This window comes from Microcebus murinus, chromosome 3 (assembly GCF_040939455.1).
Source record: "Microcebus murinus isolate Inina chromosome 3, M.murinus_Inina_mat1.0, whole genome shotgun sequence".
Lineage (NCBI taxonomy): Eukaryota > Metazoa > Chordata > Mammalia > Primates > Cheirogaleidae > Microcebus > Microcebus murinus.
Window position 1 is genome coordinate 8,834,067 of NC_134106.1, and position 18,619 is coordinate 8,852,685.

Consider the following 18,619-nt stretch of genomic DNA (forward strand, 5'->3'; position numbering starts at 1 on the left):
AGGAAATTTTAAGGCTTCGCTTAATCAAGTAGCAAGTATTAATATCTTTGGGACCGTCATTATTGGTGAGACCCTGAATTTGACCCTGTGGGATCTCCAGAAGAACAGAGAAGCAGCTGAGCATAGCGGAGAGAATGAGGGCCTGGGAGGCAAGACCGTTCTGGGATTGAATCCCCATTCCACCACTTGCTAGCAGAGTGACCTTGGGCCAGTCAGTGGACCTCCTTGAACCTCAGTATCTTCATCTATACAATGTGAGAAAACAGTTGATACTGCTCAGAGTGGTTGGGAGGTTGAAAGAGATAACGTGTGTGGCACATCCAGCCCTCTAAATATTTGTGTCCTTTCTCCTTGGCTACCCCACATACACACTGAACCTTGGTTTGTCCATCTCCAAAGTGCAGCAAGTTCACGTGCAGGTACATAGTCGGTATAACACACAGCTTTTTGAAAATGTGAAATCTTATTCTTTCAAGAAATTTTATTTCACATTCCAATGTGCTACAAGTATCTTGAATTATTATCTTGCAGACTTTCTTTTTTAACATTGTAAGGTCCAAAGAAGATGCTACAGCTTCTTACATGCCCAATAAATGTGATATGAATGAATGAATGAATGAATGAGTGAGTGAGTGAAGATCGAAAGCATTACTGTTAAGAGTCAAGATGGGCAACTTTTTGGAGAGTTGGTCTGTTGAGGCTCAAGTCGTGGATCCATTTCCTCTCTAGGTTATAGTTAGCTTTCGTGGAAAATGCTGATTTCTCTGCCCACAGCTGTAGTGCTGACCCAGCCAACTATCTTTACAAATTCACGTCATTCGTTGCTGGAGAAACGGTGTGAAAGTGCAAACCCATCACTTCTTGTGGCAAAACAGTTCTAACCACAGATCTGCTGTAGCATTATTTTCATTTGTGATAGAAGCTGTGAGGTCAGATGGAAAAGAGCATAAATACTCTGTGCCCCCTTTCTAGGCCATAGGTTGTATTTAGGTTTTTGTTTGAATACATCCGTTCCATAACTGGAAATCCCTCTGGGGGCAGAATCAGGAATGTTAATTTCCCACTCAATGTGAACCAGCCACCATCAAATCTTTACTTAACACACTCTCCATTTGGGTGTAAACTTTATTGAAATGTAACACATATACAGAGAAATACACAGATCGTAAGTGCATAGCTCAGTACATTCCCGCAGCGCGAACAGACCCAGGCACCTTGCGCCCAGATCGAGAAGCAGAACACGACCGGCAACTTGGAAGCTCCCATGCTTGGCCAGTCACTAATAAAAATGACCTTGACTCCTGTAACAGCAGAGATGAGTTCTGCAAGACTCACCCATGTTGTTGCGTGCCGTTGTAATTCACTTCTTCTTGTCACTGTAGAGTGTCTCACTGTGGAGCGTGCTTTCCGTCCTCCTGACGGACGGGGGGGGGGTCCTGACGGACGGAGGGGGGATCTGGAGATCCCACTGTCGCATTGCTAGAGTCACTCCCTTCTGCTTGCCAGTTGATGTTTCGTGTGAAAGTTCATTTGCTTTGGAACTACTATTCTTGGTTTCTGGACCCTTCGGCAGGTGTGGAAACCACCGGATGATTCTTGAGGTTTGAAAGTCTCTGCCACAGACTGTTAACTGCCTGCTCATTCTCCTCTGTTCACCCAGGCTTTCTGTTGCCTGTGCTCTGACCCTCTCTCTCTCTCTCTCTCTCTCTCTCTCCCCCCTCTGCCTTTGGTCTAGTCGTCTTCTCCACACAAGATGAAAGAATCCAGCCCGTTGAGCAGTAGGAAAATCTGTGACAAAAGTCACTTTCAGGCCATTCACAGCGAATCCTCAGACACTTACAGCGACCAGTCGCCGACACTGGGCAAAGGGCCCCTTCTGGGGCAGAGCCAGCCTCCGACCGAGATGCAGTTTGTGAGCGAGGAAGACATCGGGGCCTTGGGCGCGGCAGCGCCGCTCTGCCCTGTGGCCGAGGAGCTCAAACCCCCCTGCGCCGGCGTGGTCCAGGCGGCCAGCAAGATGGATTCTCCTTCTAGGAAAAAAGGTACGAAGGCTGGCGCTTCCCGGCTCTTCTTTCTGTTCAGACTTGGCCCTCGCTCTGCAAATTACACGTCCTTCTTACACAGACAGCATCCAGGAAAATCAAGGCAGAGACAGAACCATGAGGACTGTCAGCGTTCGGTCTGTGCTCTTTCGCTGAATGTGTCAGTCGTCAGAGTTCAGTCGGAAAATCAGACGTAAAAGGAGGCCTCGGGGATCACGTGCCGAACCTCATCTTACAGACGGGGGATGCCAGGTCCAGGAGATAGCGTGGCACCCCACGAGTGTGACTGTTATAAGGTTGATTATCAGGCTAAACGTGTCTGCCTCTCCCCTTGGCCCAAGTTTCTCTCTTGCCCATAACCCCATTTAAATACCATTGACCACTATTTCACATTATCATTAGTTTTTTGTCCAACTCCCCCTACTAGAATATATGCTCTCTGAGATGAAGAGTGTTTTTTGTCTGGTTTTCCTTCTGATCCTCAGTGCTTAAAGTAGTGGTTGGCACATAGTAGGTGCTCCGAGAGTGCTAGCTGAATGCGCGCCTGGCTGCAGTCAGTAGTGATGTGCCAATCTCTTAGCCGGGCAGCTTTGTGCAGTTTTCCAGAGCTGTGCAAACCAATTACACCATTCTCTGCCCGCAGCAGAGGGGAAGTTTGAAATCGTGGTGTGCAGTGTCTGACTGTGCACAGTTGAGGATGTCGTGCCTTGGTGTATTGATGGGGAAGTGCTTAATGAAAGCTTTTATTAATATCACTTAACAATAATAATAATGGTAATAGTGCCAGTGTTTTGAGTGTTTAGGACACTTCAGTCACTTTACAGACATGGAACCAAGGCTCAGTGAAGCCACAGCCCTTGATCCGGCCACACGGTGGTGAAGGTGGTGAAGGGCAGAGCCCGCCGGCCCGCAGACCCGGGCAGCCTGGCCCCGCGGCAACGCCGCACCGCCCGCTTCTCACCGGAGCTTCTGGGCCGGTTGGGGCGCTTGGGAGCAGATGCGCACGTGGTGCTTAAGTGCCGTGTCTGTAGACACAAGCCCACGCGGCCGTTTCTGACCGAAGAGCGGTTTTCTGACTCGAGCCGTTTCCGTTTTTAGATAAACGAAGCAGGCATCTCGGGGCCGACGGCGTCTACTTGGACGACCTCACGGATATGGATCCTGAAGTGGCAGCCCTGTATTTTCCCAAAAAGTAACCTTTCTTTTAATCCCTCATCCCGTGTTCTATGGTCTGCACGTTAATGTGCGTGAGCCCGGTTGTCACGTGTGTCTGACTGGGGAGTGTGCGAGAAAAGGGCAGCGGGAGGCTCCCGTCCACTGTGGGAAGCAGCCAGGCACTCCGGGCTCTCTGCGTAGCCACGCGTGTGCGGGCCCTGCCTGTGCTCCCCCTTGCAGGCAGGACGCAGGCACGAGCCTCGGTGGCCCGACAGCCCGCACGAGTGGCCACGGCTGCGCTGCCCTCCCCAACCCCGGGAGAGTCTCCCGTGGTCCCTGGGGACCACACTGGGTGTTAGCACCGTGGGGGGCAGTGGCAGGGGCGAGGCCCGGGGGGCATGTCCTTCCTCTTGAGTTTATGTGGGGGGATGCAGGGAGGGGAGACAGGGAGACGGAAGGGGCCAAAGCCTAGTGGTTTCCTCCCCTAAGGCAAGTCAGTGCACTTCTTTCTTTGTCGTGCTGTCTGCGTGACGAACCTGCCCGAGATGAAACTGGCTGCGGGGTGGCCGCCGCCCGGCATGCCCGTGGGAACACCTTCTCTTTCCCCCCTGGCAGCGGAGACCCCCCCGGGCTCACAAAACACGGCAGCGACAACGGGGCCCGGTCGGCCAACCAGTCCCCGCAGTCGGTGGGCAGCTCGGGCATTGACAGCGGCGTGGAGAGCACGTCGGACGGCCTGCGGGACCTGCCCTCCATCGCCATCTCTCTGTGCGGGGGCCTCAACGACAACCGGGAGATCACGAAAGGTACCGCGGCCGCGCACGCCCCCTGGTGGCCGCCGTGGGAAGGCGCAGGGCCCAGGCTCTGAGATGAGGTCCCGTGTTTGTGGCTTTTCCCGGGCGTGGTTCCCGGTAGCACTCAGGACTTGCTGGCCTGCGCTTAGCTGAGCTCAGGGCTCTGTGGGGTGCACGTGGCCGTTGGCCAGGCGTGTTTGCAGAGCACCCTGTGTGTCTCCTGTGCCCCAGGCCAGCACTGCGGAGGTGACCTCCAGGAGCCTGTGGTCTAGCGGGCATGTCAGTCTTGTTAACCACTTCGGAGCGGCCTCACTGGCCGCAAAACCTCGCCCACAGCCGGCACCCACAGTCCGCACGGTAGTCTGTGCTGGGCATTGACCACAAATCTGTTTTGCTCTTGCGTGATGAGGGAAGCTTTAAAGAACTGAGAGCTTCACAGGCAGCTTTACTTGTAATGTGAATCAGAATAGGTAACATATACATGTATGTTTTCATTACGTTATTTTTAAATGTTCACAATTTTATTTTGATAAATAAAAAATTAGAAAAGTCGTATCACAGCTGTCGGCTAAAGTCGCTGTGCACGTTCATCTGTGGCTGTCGGCTATAGTCGACACTCGTACTGAAGTGGTTAGAGCAGAGTGTGCAGAGGTGTGGGGGGCTGCTCCGGTCTGGGGGGAGGGGGCGGGGCTGAGTTTGTCCGAGGAATTCCGGGAAGGCTTCCCCGGATCGGAAGGCTGCTGTCAGGGTGGTGCAGGTGATTCATTCAGAGCGTTTCCAGTGTCTCAGGACAGTTCCGTGGTGAGGTGTGCCCAAGACCCCAGTTGACGCATCAGACGTGATCAGCTGCTGAACTCGGGGACGGACCTAGCTGCCCGGCCCCACCTTTGTCTCCCACCACTTTCTCTTTTCCGTCCCCCATGGTCTGTGTGCTCGGCAGGGAACAGGGCCAAGGCCGTGTGCTTCTCCCCTCTGCCTGTGAGGGGCTTCTCCTCCATGTCCCCTTCCCAGCCAGGGTTGCCACGCTACACTCCTGTCTCCGTCCTGCAGTCCCTTCAGGGCTTTGTGACGTTTTTTCCCACGTAAGGCTGGGGCCTCTGTTTTCTGGCGCCTGCACCAGCCCGACCTTCCCTCCATCGTGGGCTGGAACAGGGCGCTCCCTGGGTCCGGCTGACCCTGATCATTTCAATTCATGACCGGTCAGTCCTAACGGCCACCCTGGGAGGTGGATGCGGTTATTTGTCCCCGTGCTACGGGGGAGGAGGGGCTGAGACTGGGGGAGATAAATCACTTGACCACGGTCACGTTGATAACTGCGACTTAACCCGAGGTGGCCTGGCTTCTGAGCCCCATAACCATTGCTGTGCCTCCGCAGAGGGGCGTGCGCTGTGTTTTGCACACCCTGCCCCCAATGCCCCCTCCCCACCGAAGGTGCACCCCTCCCTGGGCCGCAGTCTCCCCCGCAGCCTCCCTCCATTTCTGCACAGACGCTGCCCTCCAAGCAAAATGAGGCTCCCTGTATGAATGCATTTCGCACTTTTGGTAGGATTGTCCACACAGCTGGAATGCACGAGCTCTCAGAAAACACTTGTGAGTGACTGAATGAAAAATAGGCCTATACAGTACACCCATGTAACAGAAACCACTCATACCCCCTAAATCTATTGAGATAAAAAAATAAAATAAATGACAAAAAAAGGAAAAAAAAGAAAAGAAAAATAGGCCTAATCGTGAACTGAATTTTCTTTATCTTTTTCCCTTGTTCCCTGCGATTGCCATCACAGACGCGTTTCTGGAGCAGGCCGTGTCTTATCAACAGTTTGTGGACAACCCCGCTATCATCGATGACCCCAATCTCGTGGTGAAGATTGGGAATAAGTAAGTACGTCTCGAAAGTCAATTTGGCAGTAGCACCGTACTGTTTCAGTTTCATTTTTTTTAAATGTAGAGACCCAGACATCAGGCTTTAGAAATGTATAAAGTAAAATCTTTGCTAAAACTTCGTTACTTCGTCCAGTGGTGAAACTGCTGGCAGAATCCTGTGCCAGTAGAATGGCAGCACGGCTGGCAGGCTGGGGTGCAACCGTCAGTCTTGTGGGGTTTGAATATTTCATCGGCTCTAGATTCGATAACTGAACGTGTGAGGCCGCAGTGCTTGGTCTGTGAGGCTTACACCCTGCACAGTGCGTGGATGTGACAGCGTAACCTACCTTTCCACCCCTTTAAAAAACTTTATTATCTGAGGTCAAGAGATGTGTCAGGTCTCCTTGCAGACTGTTAACAAGCTTTTCTCCCTAAGTGGGAGTTGTGGATGCTTTACGTATTAACTCGGGTTGCCTTGTCCTCGAAATGTGGCGGGACATGCCACAAGCACGCTGTGGTTTGTGCAAAGCTGGCGGCCGGAGTCTCCCGGCATGTCCAGCTGTCCGTCCTACTGGCACGGCTGCTGCTGGGCCCCTCACTGTGGCCACTGGGCGTAGGTGGAGGTCGGTGGGGGGCGTGTAGCAATAGTACTGAGCTCTTTAAGGACCTTGCTGGGGTTCCAGAGCTTTCCATGACTGTTTTGTATGATATTACAAAGGTTTTTGGTCCGAGATTTGGTCTTCTGACATCTGTTTCATTGTTTTGTGTTAAGATATTATAACTGGACAACTGCAGCACCTCTGCTCCTGGCAATGCAGGCCTTCCAGAAACCTCTGCCAAAGGTGAGCTTTAACATGAGGAAGCAGAGGGGACCCTAGGCATGATGGGTAGGTTAAGCTGGGTGGTTGGAATTTAACTTTGATTTTAGAAACTGCAGAGTCAATTGCATCATACTCTTTTGAAGTTCATGGGGAGACATGCTAGGAGTGTGAGATCTGTCTCTCTCACACCTCGAACAGCCTTCCCTCTCCTCCGTATCGAGGCAAAATCTCGGCAGCGCAGATCAAGGATCCCCTTCCCAGCACCTGCTGTGCTAGGGACACAGGTGGGGACAGAGCAGATGGGTGCCAGGGTGTCAGAGGATGAAGGGGAGAGCATTGCCGTTGAAGGGCTGGAGCAGGCGCTGGGGCTGGGTGCAGGGAGGCGCGGCACACACCAGGTGCCAGCGTCGGGCACTGCTCAGCCAAGAAGCCGGCCCCGTGCCTGATCCTCTGAGGCAGGAGCCACGACAGGGCCTGGGCAGCGTTGTCTGCAGGGGAGAGTAGGTGAGTGGCTGCAGGGAAGAGTTAGGAGGGCAGGTGGGCAACCTGCCAGCCCACAGTGTGTCATCTTCTCCCGAACAGTTCACGGGACAGTCGGCCAGGAATTGTTAATTGTTTTACTGTTGTATCTTCCTACCGGATTATATATTCTTTTTGCTGCAGAGACCCTGTCTTAGACTCGTTAGTTTCCTTTGCACACTTAGCAAGTGCTTTATACTGCTCAGTGTGTTGTTGTTGTTGCTCAGACAGTTCTAACGTCTGGGATTCTTTTTTGTTGGAGACAGAGTCTCGCTCTGTCACCCCAGCTAGAGTGCAGTGGCGTCATCGTAGCTCACTGCAACGTCTAACTCCTAGGCTCAAGTGATCCTCCTGCCTCAGTTTCCCAAGTGGCTGGGATTACAGGGACCCACTGCCGTGTGCAGCTGATTCTTTTATTTTTAGTAGAGATGGGGTCTTGTTCTTGCTCAGGCTGGTCTCCAACTCCTGAGCTCAAACGATCTGCCCACCTTGGCCTCCCAGAGTGCTAGGATGACAGGTGGGAGCCACCGGGCCCGGCCTAGTGTCTGAGATTCTTGAAGGTTTAATCTCACTTTGTTGAGTCTCCACTTGCTCCTTCTTGGTTGTGTGTGTGTGTGTGTGTGTGTGTGTGTGTTGTGATTTGGGGGCTGTGATCTCATGTCTGCTGGTATTCTTTGTGAACTGGGCTGAGGGCGTGTTCTCCAGAGTGGTTTTTATTCTGTCCCTGCCCTGGTATCCGTGGCTCAGGACAAATTTTTGGGTTATATTTTTCACCTTTTACACATCGGTTAAAAAAAAAAGACCAATGCAGTAGCAATAGAGTTAAAGGTTTTAATTGCAGAAAAAGAAATACACAAAGCTGTGAAACTTAGAAGAAACTAGTTCTCGTGATATGCATGCCAAATCTTTTCCCAGGTTTAGTCAGTCATTTTTGACTCTGGCATTTCTCTAATAAAGAAATAATTTTTATATGTAGAATTTGTCAGTCTTTTCTTTTATGACTGCTGGGTTTTGTATCACACTTTGGGTGGCCCTGCTTCTCTGTTTTCAAAACTTGTGAAAATACGTCCTGCGTTTTCTTCTTGTGCTTTCTTTCGTTTTAAACATTTGGTCTGTCTAGATTTTACTTTGGCAGTAATAAGGGAGGTGTCAGGAAACATAGCTTTTTTTTTCGCAGCTAGTTATTGAGTTTGTTAGGATGCTTTTGGTTTTAGGAAACAAAAAAATGACTGAAAATAGCTTGAATAATACAGGGTGTATGGTCTCAGCTGACAATAACCGTAGAGGTTGGTGATTAATTAGGGCTACCTTCTCTGTGAATTTTGTGGCTTTCTCTTTATGGTCACAAGGTGCCTGCCCATCATTTCCTTGTACGACCACATCCAACGCAGGAAGGGGTGGGGGCAGATTCCCCGTATGTCGTTGGTGGAAAGCTGGTCACGTGATCACCTCTGAACTCACTGTTGGCAAAACAGTGACTGTGAATGGCTCAGACCAGTCGAGGTTCACCCTCTGGAGTTGCACCTGTCTTTCTCGAACGTACTGCAGCCTGATTCTCGAGCAGAGTTGGAATCTGTTGGCAAGAAAGACGGTGGCAGGTGGGCAACTTAACAGGATCGGCTTCGCTGCTTAATTATCCCAACACCATTTATTAAAGAACCCTTTTCCTACGGGTGGCCAATTACAACTTTGGCCTCTGTTAAATTTCTCTGTGAATTTAGGTTTATTATGTCTGAACTTTTGTCTTCTGTTCCTGCGCACGTTTACTCACGTGTACCAGGACTGCTTTCGTTTAGTTACTGTAGCTTTTACGTCTATTTTAATATCTGGCAGAGCTTGTGGGGACTTAACTACTATTCTGCCCGAGAATTTTCTTGGCGATTTTTGTTTGTTTGTTATTCAAATGAACTTTAGAGTTTGTCCAGGTCTGAAAATAATCTTCTTAGTTTTTTTCCTTTCTTCCTTTTCTCTCTTTTCTCTTTAAATCAGGGTTTTATTGCATTTATAAGTGGATTTAGGGGAAATAGGGTAATGGATGTCTTTGTGAATTGTCCTATTCATGAACAGGGCATGAGTGGCTTGCATTTTAGTGTACTCAGGTTCTTTTCTGTCAGAGAGGGGTCTCTTAAGCTAGATAGTGAATTATTCATCTATCCACTTACCTGTACCTTGCTGAGTTAAAGGACTTAACTCTTTCTTTCATTAGTAGCTGGGGTGTCAGCTACTTGAAAGTTCTGTAAACTGATAAAGGGACATTAGGTAACATTTACCTTGGTCCTAGAATTAGCCTCAAGGTAGACATTTTATTCTTTGGAAATACTTAGCAAATTAATTCATATTTAATCTCCCCCATCAAACTTTCATTCATCTAGGATAAAAGCATGAATTTTCTTTATAATACTTGAGATTTTAAGTGAAATGCATCTATTAATGTCAAAATTTGGAATTTACACTTACTAAAAATTTCTGTGTATTTTACCTTTTGTTGACAACTGTTGTATCCTATGCCTCATATTAATCATTTCATATTTTATTTTATAATCATCATACTGAGGATAACAGTATATCTTAACCAGTAAGCCACTTTAATTTGGAAACTTCTGGTCTTACTAATCACTAATGATTTTTAATGCTTTCTTTTTTTTTGTTGTTGTCATTGTGTTGTATTTTATTTGTTGTTTGTTTATTCCTTTAACACCTTCTCAAGTCTTCGTGCTTAAGTTACCTTAATGTAATTTTGGACGCCATTAGGTTTTGCTTCTCTAAAATTTTTAATCCACAAATAGTATGTTCTGTTTTCTCTGATTTTTTTTCTTTTTGTTTTTTTTTTATGTTAATGTTACTTTAATTTGCATGTATGTTTCTTTTGGTTTGAATGTGCTAAGTTGATCTTTTTTTGGTTCCATTATTTATGTTACCATCCATTTAAAACAGGCCACTGTGGAATCTATCATGAGGGATAAGATGCCCAAAAAGGGAGGAAGATGGTGGTTTTCGTGGAGGGGAAGAAACACCACGATCAAAGAGGTAAGCACGGGAAACGAAGCCTGCGCTCGGCTCGGCGGGCTGGGTATCGAGTAGTGAAGCTAACTTCCGTGCATTTGTGTCCGAGAAGCAGGCACGAGTTCCTGCGAATCAGCTCTGCCGCAAAGCGGGGCGCGCCCTCGCGGGACGCGGGGTGGGCAGAGAGGAGAGCAGAGGCGTGTGCGGAGCCGGGGGCACCCCTCTTGGTCAGGTCACCCCGCTCCGTTGCATATCTTCCTCTGTAAAAAGATGGGGTTCAACCCGGTCATTTAAACATGAAATACCTTCCTTCTGCTTGTGAGGGCAGTGCTAGCGAGGTGTCCTTTACGGAGACGCGAGCCTCAGTGTGCGTGGCTGCACCTTCCAGCTCAGATGTCAGGTGACCCCTCCGCCTGCCGTCGGGTCGCTGCGTCTGCCCGGCTCCCCCCTCCCTGCTCCGCGCTGGCTGCCCCCTGGCCTAGCCCCTGTCAGGGCGTCCTCAAGGCGGGGCTTCTCTTCTGCGTTTACTCCTTGCTCTTCCCTTCGGCCCGGAGGATGAGTCCGTTTTCATTTCCAAACCAGACATTCCTTTCTGCTCCACACCCTTTCTAAATAGCCAACTAAGTGGACGTCTCCTTGTGGCTGCTTCAAGCGTCCCAAACTCCTCGTTTCTAAAACCGGACGCACGGTGTTCCTGAGAGCTCTTCCATCACCGGACCCATAGTCGGAAAGTGGCATCCCTGGCCGTCCATAGCGCACATACTTCCTTCCTCCTCACTCTCACTCCGAGTCCTGTTTCCCACCTAAATGTTTCTCACATGTATCCGTTTCTCTCCAGCTCCGCTCCACAGCTCTAAGCTACGGTCATCTCTGCCAGAGCTGCTCCCACATGGTCTGTGCGTGCCCATCCTTGCCTTGTCTTGCGCATTCGATGCACTGTTGTTGGATGGTCTCTTTAGGGTGCCACCTCTTACAGCGAAGACCAGGGAGTGCCCTTACCATGGTCTACGGCACTCGTGTGTTCTCACCCCTGCCTGCCTCTTTAACCTCATCTTTGCCACCCTCCTCCTGTCCTCTATGCTTTTGCTTGGCTGGCTATAAGCACATTCTGCCCCAGGGCCTTTGCACATGCTATTTCTTTGCCTTGTGTTCTTAGGACTCCTCTTCCTGCCTTCACTTAGTTAACTAGCAGCTCAGCCCTTTCACCGCAGATTAGCCTGGTCTGCTGTTCTCTGCTTGTAAACTTTTCCTTCATAAGTCTTGTCAGAGTTTATGATTATATACTTATTAGTGTGACTATATGATTAACAACGCTCTTCCCCTCCAGACCTTAAACTCTATGAAGGCAGAGGCCATATATGGCTTGGATTCTTTTGATGTTCTTGTTGCCCATATCGGACCCAGAGTTGGGGTTTGGCAAATATCTGTTGAGGGAACAGTGATTATTTTTGGAATATAGTATGAAGAAACCACAAGGAAAAAAGTCAAGTTGGTTATTTTAATAGTAAAAGAAACCCCAGTTATGGGGAAAAGTTTGCTTGGAAGATTTTAATCAAGGTGTAATTGTTCTTTGTCATTTTCTGTTAGCATATCTGAGTTTTATTAATCTGTTTTATTGATCTTTAAGGGGTATAAATAAGTTAAAGCAAATATATATGCTCTACTTTTAGGGAGCTTAAAGCGTAAAGGATCTTTCTAGTTTTCTTAATAAAGAGCAGAATGTTGTAGAATTTAAGGTAGAAATATACTTCAAAGACTTCCTTGTAGAGTATTCAAATTCTCATCAGTTCAAATTAAAGGGAATGCCAGTATAAAGTAAGGAACATTTATGAAGTTAAATATTTCTCAAAAAATCTAAAACATATTTATTTCAGATAGATGCACATTTTTGAACTAGCCAAATTAGAATTTGCTAGCAGCGGTGGCTCAGCCATGTGACTCAATAAGTAGATTAAAAATAACTGGGTGTCATATCAAACGCGTATGTGCTCATGAAAACACTATTTGAAGCCAGTTTGTGCTACTCCCGCGTTAAGACAGTCGCCCTGTTACGTCGAGCATGTTGTTCATTTTCTTTATTAACCGCTTCGGTGCGAGCGTCGACTGTAGTCGACAGCCACAGGTGAACGCACAGCGACGTTAGCAGACGGCCCCGATGTGACTTTTCTAATTTTTCATTTATCAAAATAAAAACGTGAACGTTTAAAAATAACGTCATGAAAACATACATGTATACGTTGCCTATTCTGATTCACATTACGAGTAAAGCCGGCTGTACAGGAAAACAAGCTCTCAGCGCTTCAAAGCCTCCCCGTCCGCGCGCGGCGCAGGCCGCCGTGCCCACTGTGGGCGCCGGCTGTGGGCGAGGCGTCGCGGCCGGTGAGCGCCGCATTAGGGCAATGACCAGGTGACCACAGATGAGAGAGTTTGTTGTCCACCTTGTGCCCTTGGCATCTGTCTGTCCTCCCGCGTCCTCCCTGCGTCTGTGGGGTCAGTGCCCGTCTCCTCGCCTGGCCCGCCGTGTGCGGGCTCTGCCTTCCGGACACAGCGTCGCCTTCGGTCCCCACAGCGGCATCGGGAGGTGGAGAACGTCCCCCCACCCCGACCCACCTCACCGGCGAGGACGTGAAATTCCAAACACATAAACGACTCGCGCGAAGTGGGACCGGGCCCAGGTCTTCTCTTAGAGGTGCAAGACTCTCTGCAGTACGTCAGAGACGCGTCTTCTACTAAGAGTACGCGGTATCGAAAAAGAGAAAAAATGCGTCCACATTTTCCCCAAGCCAAAAAAAATACGGTGTGAAGATATTGTCCAGCGTCTGTATCAGCAATTACTAGAAAATATTTTGAAAGCCCCCAGGAGTGCGGGCAGCCCCTGATAAAGCGTCAACATACGCTGGGGTGGTGATGGCATTTGCTTTGGTGCCACAGACGCTTGTGGATCACAGACTCGTCGCTGTCAAGTGTCTTTCCTGGCTTAATTGTGTGTCCCTAAGGGAAGGAACATCCAGGACCTGATGAGACAGACACACCCAGGGCCTCCCAGGCGCTCTCGGGTTGCGTGTCACCGGGGAAGGGTCCACCTTCGGGGCACCTGGCCTGGGTTTAGGGGAGCCCACGGGAGCACGGGAGCTGTGGTGCCAGCCCCTTCTCTGGGGTGCGTCCTCGACTCTCTTCTTTTCTCCCTCTCCAGGAAAGCAAGCCGGACCAGTGCTTGGCGGGCAAGGGCCTCAGCACTGGAGAGCAGCCGTCCCAGCTAGGCATGGCCACCAGGTACGGCAGGAGTCTTCTCGGGATGCTGCAGCCCCTCTCCGCGTCCAGGGTCGTGGCACCTGCCGGTTGGATGCTGGCAGGGTTCCAGCTCTGGCCCTGGGGTTCACTCGGTGACCTGGAGCAATTTATTTAGCTTGGTTTTCCCATCAGCAAAGTGGAAGGAGTCGCTCTCTTCTGTAGCTAACGTGCAAGGTAAACGTGAGCCTTAAGTAAGGTGCTGTACCTAGAGCAGGTCTCCTGGGCCTGGCCTATGCCAGCCCTCCATGCACAGAGGAGGATGATGAGGATGAAGATCATCATAATAAACAACAGCATTAACAATAACTTGAAAATAAGTTTCATTCTCAAGAAACTTGCCTTTCTCTACAGTTCAAATACTGGGCAGGGCTTTACGTTGGTACTTTTCTAAATGCTGACATGGATTCATGGAACTTGGCGCTGGAGAGGTTAGGTTTGATAACACTGGTCAGTATTTGTCTTCAGGTTAATCTCTTTGTACGGGATTAGCGGGGGACTCTGCTCTGAGGATAGTACCATTCCCCACTGATTATTACACTACACGTCGGCACTGAACAATTCGTGTGCCGGAAACATCTTTCACACGTAACCTCACTTTTCCAGTGTTCCTGTGCTTAAGAAACCCAGGATTGCATTTCTTACTTAGCAGATAGAAAATGCCAGCAGATTCACTGAGGGCCAGACCCACATCTTAGTCATTTTTGTTCCTTGGAGGCCGGGCCAGTGCCCAACCCAGAGTAGGCGTCTCATGAATGTTGCTGAACTATTGCTGAACTGCTGAGATGGCCCTCATCTGTTGTTGATTTATAGGCGGGGCAGGGGTAGACTTCCAGACCTCTGACTCCTGGCCATGGCTCTGCGTCCTAAATTATTTTGTTTCTAGAATTCTTTGTTGGGAATAGACACGTAGGTGCCAAGCAGGAAACAGTCTGCTTTCTCTGCTCTTCTCTGGGGACGAGTGTGCAGGCCTTGCTGTGATGGTTTTTGAAAGTGACCCTGAGTGGACTAGGTCGTTCCCGGCTGGGAGGTTCCGGAAGGGAAACCTTGCTCTTGTCCTCGGCGACACTGTAGGCGGTGCTGCTGGCTTCCCGGGGCTGCGTTTGCTCTCTGAGCTCACAGCCGCGCCAGGACGGGCAGGCGCCGGTGCTGCAGGCGCCGTGTTCCCATTCCGTTCCTCGCCCGTCTCTGCTTCCTTCTCCGGGACGGGCACTCGGGCACGGTGACTTGGCTACTTTCCCAGCAGGGAATTTAGAGCTTGGCTGCGAGTGAGCTTGGAGGGGAGGAGGCAGGTGTGTTCCGAGGGGGCACGGGCTGGGAGCGTTTGAAGGGATGTACGAAGCAGCCAGCACAGAAGCCGGTGGTTTCTGAATGAGCGGCTCTTCACTCCCGTTGGCGGGAGGCAGCGAGCTGTAGCGGAAACAGCAGACACCGGAGTCAGGCAGGTCTGGTTTGGAATCCCTGCTCTGCCACTTGGTAATCATTCGGCCTCGGGCAAACCGCCTGACACATCTGAGCAAAGTCCCAGCGCGAGGTGAATGCCCAGACAGGCCAGGAGGGCTGTTCCCGGAGGCCGTGCAGGAGGTGCTCGGCCCAAGGCAGGGCACGAGAGCAAAGCCGCAAAACCCTGCGGCCTAAGCAATTTCAACCAATTTAAGCTGCATTAGGAACGCCCTGATTTCCTGAATGCATTTTCAGAAATTTCCCTGTTTTAGCAGTAATTTCTAAACACACGAGGTAGCACAGTGCAGGACTTAAGAGCAGGCACTCTGTCAGACAGCCCTATGTGTGATCTTTGGCAAATTAGTCCAGCTGTCAGTGTCCCCATCTGTGCAGTGGGGGCGAGAGCAACACCGACACCGTAGATTGCATCTCGTTTAATCCTCAGGGCAGCTTCACGAGCAAGGCGATTCAGAGTGCGAAGACCCACCCAGCCACGCTGGAGATCAGTGCCCGCAGGCGGCTGTAGGGGAACAGTCAGGAGGGTGGCCTGTCAAGGTAGCCACCTGGAGGGCGCGTTTAGTCCTAAGCCATGCAGTTTTAGAAATTTTAAAATATGCTCCATGGGCTAACTGCAGGGTGTCTGCCAAATCCATCTTGCCATGTGCCAGTCTTTGACCCAGGGGAGATGGGCCAGAGAGCCAGGCTCACGAGGGGTGCAGGACGACAGCACTGGAGAGGGTCGCACGTGCAGGCCTGGTGCCGTCACTGGCGTCCCGTGACTTTATTCTTACCCCCCCGAGTGGTGGCTGGGAGGGCCCGGGAGAGTGGAGGGAGAACTGCTGTGAGCTCTTCCCCAGTTGGATCATCAGCCCCTGCCGCTTACTTGAAGCGTTATGGACCTTCTTCCTACTGTCTGATACTGTCATATTCCAATATGGACAAAAAATGCTTTTCCCAGTTACATAGAAACAGCTGGACTATTGGCCGTTCTGAATTAGTCATACCACGCTTCCTTATCAAACCCCAAAAATTAAGAATTGTGAAAAGGCCCAATTCTTTGTGAAAAGGTATTGAGATTTCGAAAGAACTATAATAAAGTCCTCTTGAAAAATGTAGATCTTTTAATTTAGGCTGGCATCTCAGACTTTTAGTCTCTTTATTAGAGTCATGCAGTTGACTTGAAAACAAGGTGTCAGAATGTTTTTGCTAATTGACAGACTTGATTGGCAGCACAGTCCCCGAAAGTCCCATAATTGAGCAAACAGCTTGTCACCATACAAATAATTAAAATACCCTTTGAAAAATGCACACTGTGACAAGTGCTGACTTCAGTGTTGTTCACAGCTACTCGTTGGAACGCAGATTTTCAAATGACACGCGCCCTTTGTTTTGCTGCTTCTTGCAGACACTGTAAAGCAAGCACATGCAATGAGCCATGGTGGGGCAGGCGGGGCCTGAGAGTGGGAGGCACTCTGTCCCACGCAGGGTGGCAAGATCTGGGAGGTGGCAGCCGCAGATGACCATTTACTGGCCCTAAGTGAAACCACCGACAGCCACCTGCACAACTCCCGTTTCAGCCTTGGTCTCTGTGTTTTCCTTTCTGTGTTCCTTCAAACGTTGCATGCTGCACGAATTTAGTTGTTTTTTTTTTTTCCCCTTAAAGCAACAGATGGAAATAACAGCTATTCTGCCTTGCGTCCTTATCCTGCCGGCAGAGGTACACATCAATCTGTTGTCACCAAGAGCTTGGGTTCACATTTGGCTCTCATTTCGCTCCAAACCGTTTGGTTGGAATGTAAACATTTTCCTGTGCAATGGGGGGCCCGTACCCTCGTTCTCCTTCTGCCCGACAAGGAGATCCCGCCCCCCCACCCCCCAACCCCGGCTCTGGCAGCTCCAGGACCGCGTCTGCTCTGTCTGGAAACCTCTGTGTCGTTGGTTCAGAAGAACCAGCATTGTTCATGGAATCTGCAGGTGTTGGAACCGGAAGGGCCTTCTCTTGGAACGTGTCAAAATTTTACAGATGAGCTGCCAGAGGTCGAGAGAGGAATTACCTGGTTTGGGGCCTTTCCTGAGATTCATGCCCCACGCCTGATCCAGGTCTTTCCAGATGGTTACCTGCCTGCAGCCTGGAGTTTCTGGTGGGCAGGAAGCAATTTGTTCCTTTGCGTTTTCTGATGAGGAAGCCAGGGCTGGAAGACAAAGAAGTGATTTGTCCAAGGTAATACGGCGTAAAGTCACTACGGGCCTGAAACCTGGATTTTTTAGATTCTACCCGCTGTGCCATCTCCACTCTAGGTAGAACGAGCCCCTCACATCGTGCTTTTGTTCCATCTGTGCCTAGCTTAGCCCTACCACCTGCCCTTCTCCTTCAACACAGTCTCCTGTTCCCGTGGCTTGTTCACCAGGGCTGTGTCCTGGCGTCTCCACCTCCGCGTCTCCAGCCCAGGTTGCTGTGTTGTGATGGTTTAGACCAAAGCCCCGTGAGGGTAGGGACCAGGTTGTTTGCTATGTCATCAGTGCCTGGCACTGAACGGCAGTGTTGGTTGAATGAGCCCCAGGCCATTAGCCCGAAGCCCTTCTCCTGGGGCCCGGGGAGCAGGTGCTTAGGGGAGGGCTGACCTTTCCGGACTGGAAGGGGCCAGGTCTCCACACGAGATGTAGTAGAAATGACACGGACGTGGGGGTGCATGTGACGGTGTCCTCCCCAGTGCTTGGCAGTAACGTGTTAGTGGTGTAGGGATCACTTCTTGAATGAACGTGTATGGGGTCAAAAAGGCAGCAGGTTGCACAGGAGCTCTTAGGGGAAGGGGGGCAGCAGGAGGCGGGAGGAGGAGAGGACATCAGCACTGAGAGGCGAGAGCTCTCTGAGATGAGACGCACATTGCTGCGGCTTCTCTGGAGAAATGTCTATTTGGATCCTTTGCCTACCTTTAATGGGGTTGCTTGTTTTTCTGCTGTTGAGTTGTTTGAGTTCCTTGTGCATTCTGGATTATGAGTGGCTTGTCGGATGAATACTTTGCAGATATATTCTCCCATCCAACAGGTTGTCTCTTCACTCTGTCGATTGTTTCCTTTGCTGTGCAGAAGCTTTTTAGTTTGCTATAGTTTCTTTTGCTGAACATCACTAATCATCAGGGAAATGCAAATCGAAACTACAGTGAGATATTGTCTCACTCCAGTTAGAACGGCTACTACCAAAAAGACAAAAAATAACAAATGCTGGCAAGGATGCGGAGAAAAGGGAACTCTTACACACTCTTGGTGGGAATACTACAGCAACAGTGGAAATCAGTATGGTGATTTCTCAAAGAGCTAAATATAGAACTACCATACAGCCCAGCAATCCCACTACTGGGTATTTGTCCAAAGGAAAGGAAATCAGTGTATGAAAGCGATGCCTGCACTCCTGTGTTTGTCGCGGCACTGTTCACAGTAGCCAAGATGTGGCTAAGTGTCCATCGGTGGATGAATGGATAAAGAAAATGTGGGGCACATATACACAATGGAATATTATTTAGCCATAAAAACAAATGAAATCCTGTCGTTTGTAGCAGCATGGATGGAACTGGAGGCCATTATGTTCAGTGAAACAAGCCAGGCACAGAAAGACAAACACTGCATGTTCTCACTCTTAGGTAGGAGCTAAAGAAGTTGATCTGATGGAGGCAGAGATTAGAATTGTGGTTAC

At 49.9% G+C, this 18,619-nt stretch overlaps 1 protein-coding gene across 4 annotated transcripts in view; it reads left to right on the forward strand.

Moving 5' to 3' along the window:
- The window catches only part of LPIN1 (lipin 1), a 123,546-nt gene that overhangs the window by 82,394 nt on the left and 22,533 nt on the right, over window positions 1-18,619 (forward strand). For 2 of the 4 annotated variants that reach the window (XM_076000559.1, XM_076000556.1), the window contains exons 8-15: window positions 1,736-2,042; window positions 3,141-3,234; window positions 3,813-4,003; window positions 5,776-5,869; window positions 6,627-6,696; window positions 9,902-9,979; window positions 10,129-10,221; window positions 13,391-13,470. In XM_076000559.1, coding sequence (XP_075856674.1) covers window positions 1,736-2,042; window positions 3,141-3,234; window positions 3,813-4,003; window positions 5,776-5,869; window positions 6,627-6,696; window positions 9,902-9,979; window positions 10,129-10,221; window positions 13,391-13,470 — 1,007 coding nt within the window. The remainder of the gene's footprint in view (window positions 1-1,735; window positions 2,043-3,140; window positions 3,235-3,812; window positions 4,004-5,775; window positions 5,870-6,626; window positions 6,697-9,901; window positions 9,980-10,128; window positions 10,222-13,390; window positions 13,471-18,619) is intronic. The other 2 variants (XM_076000555.1, XM_076000557.1) reach the window with 1 other exon arrangement.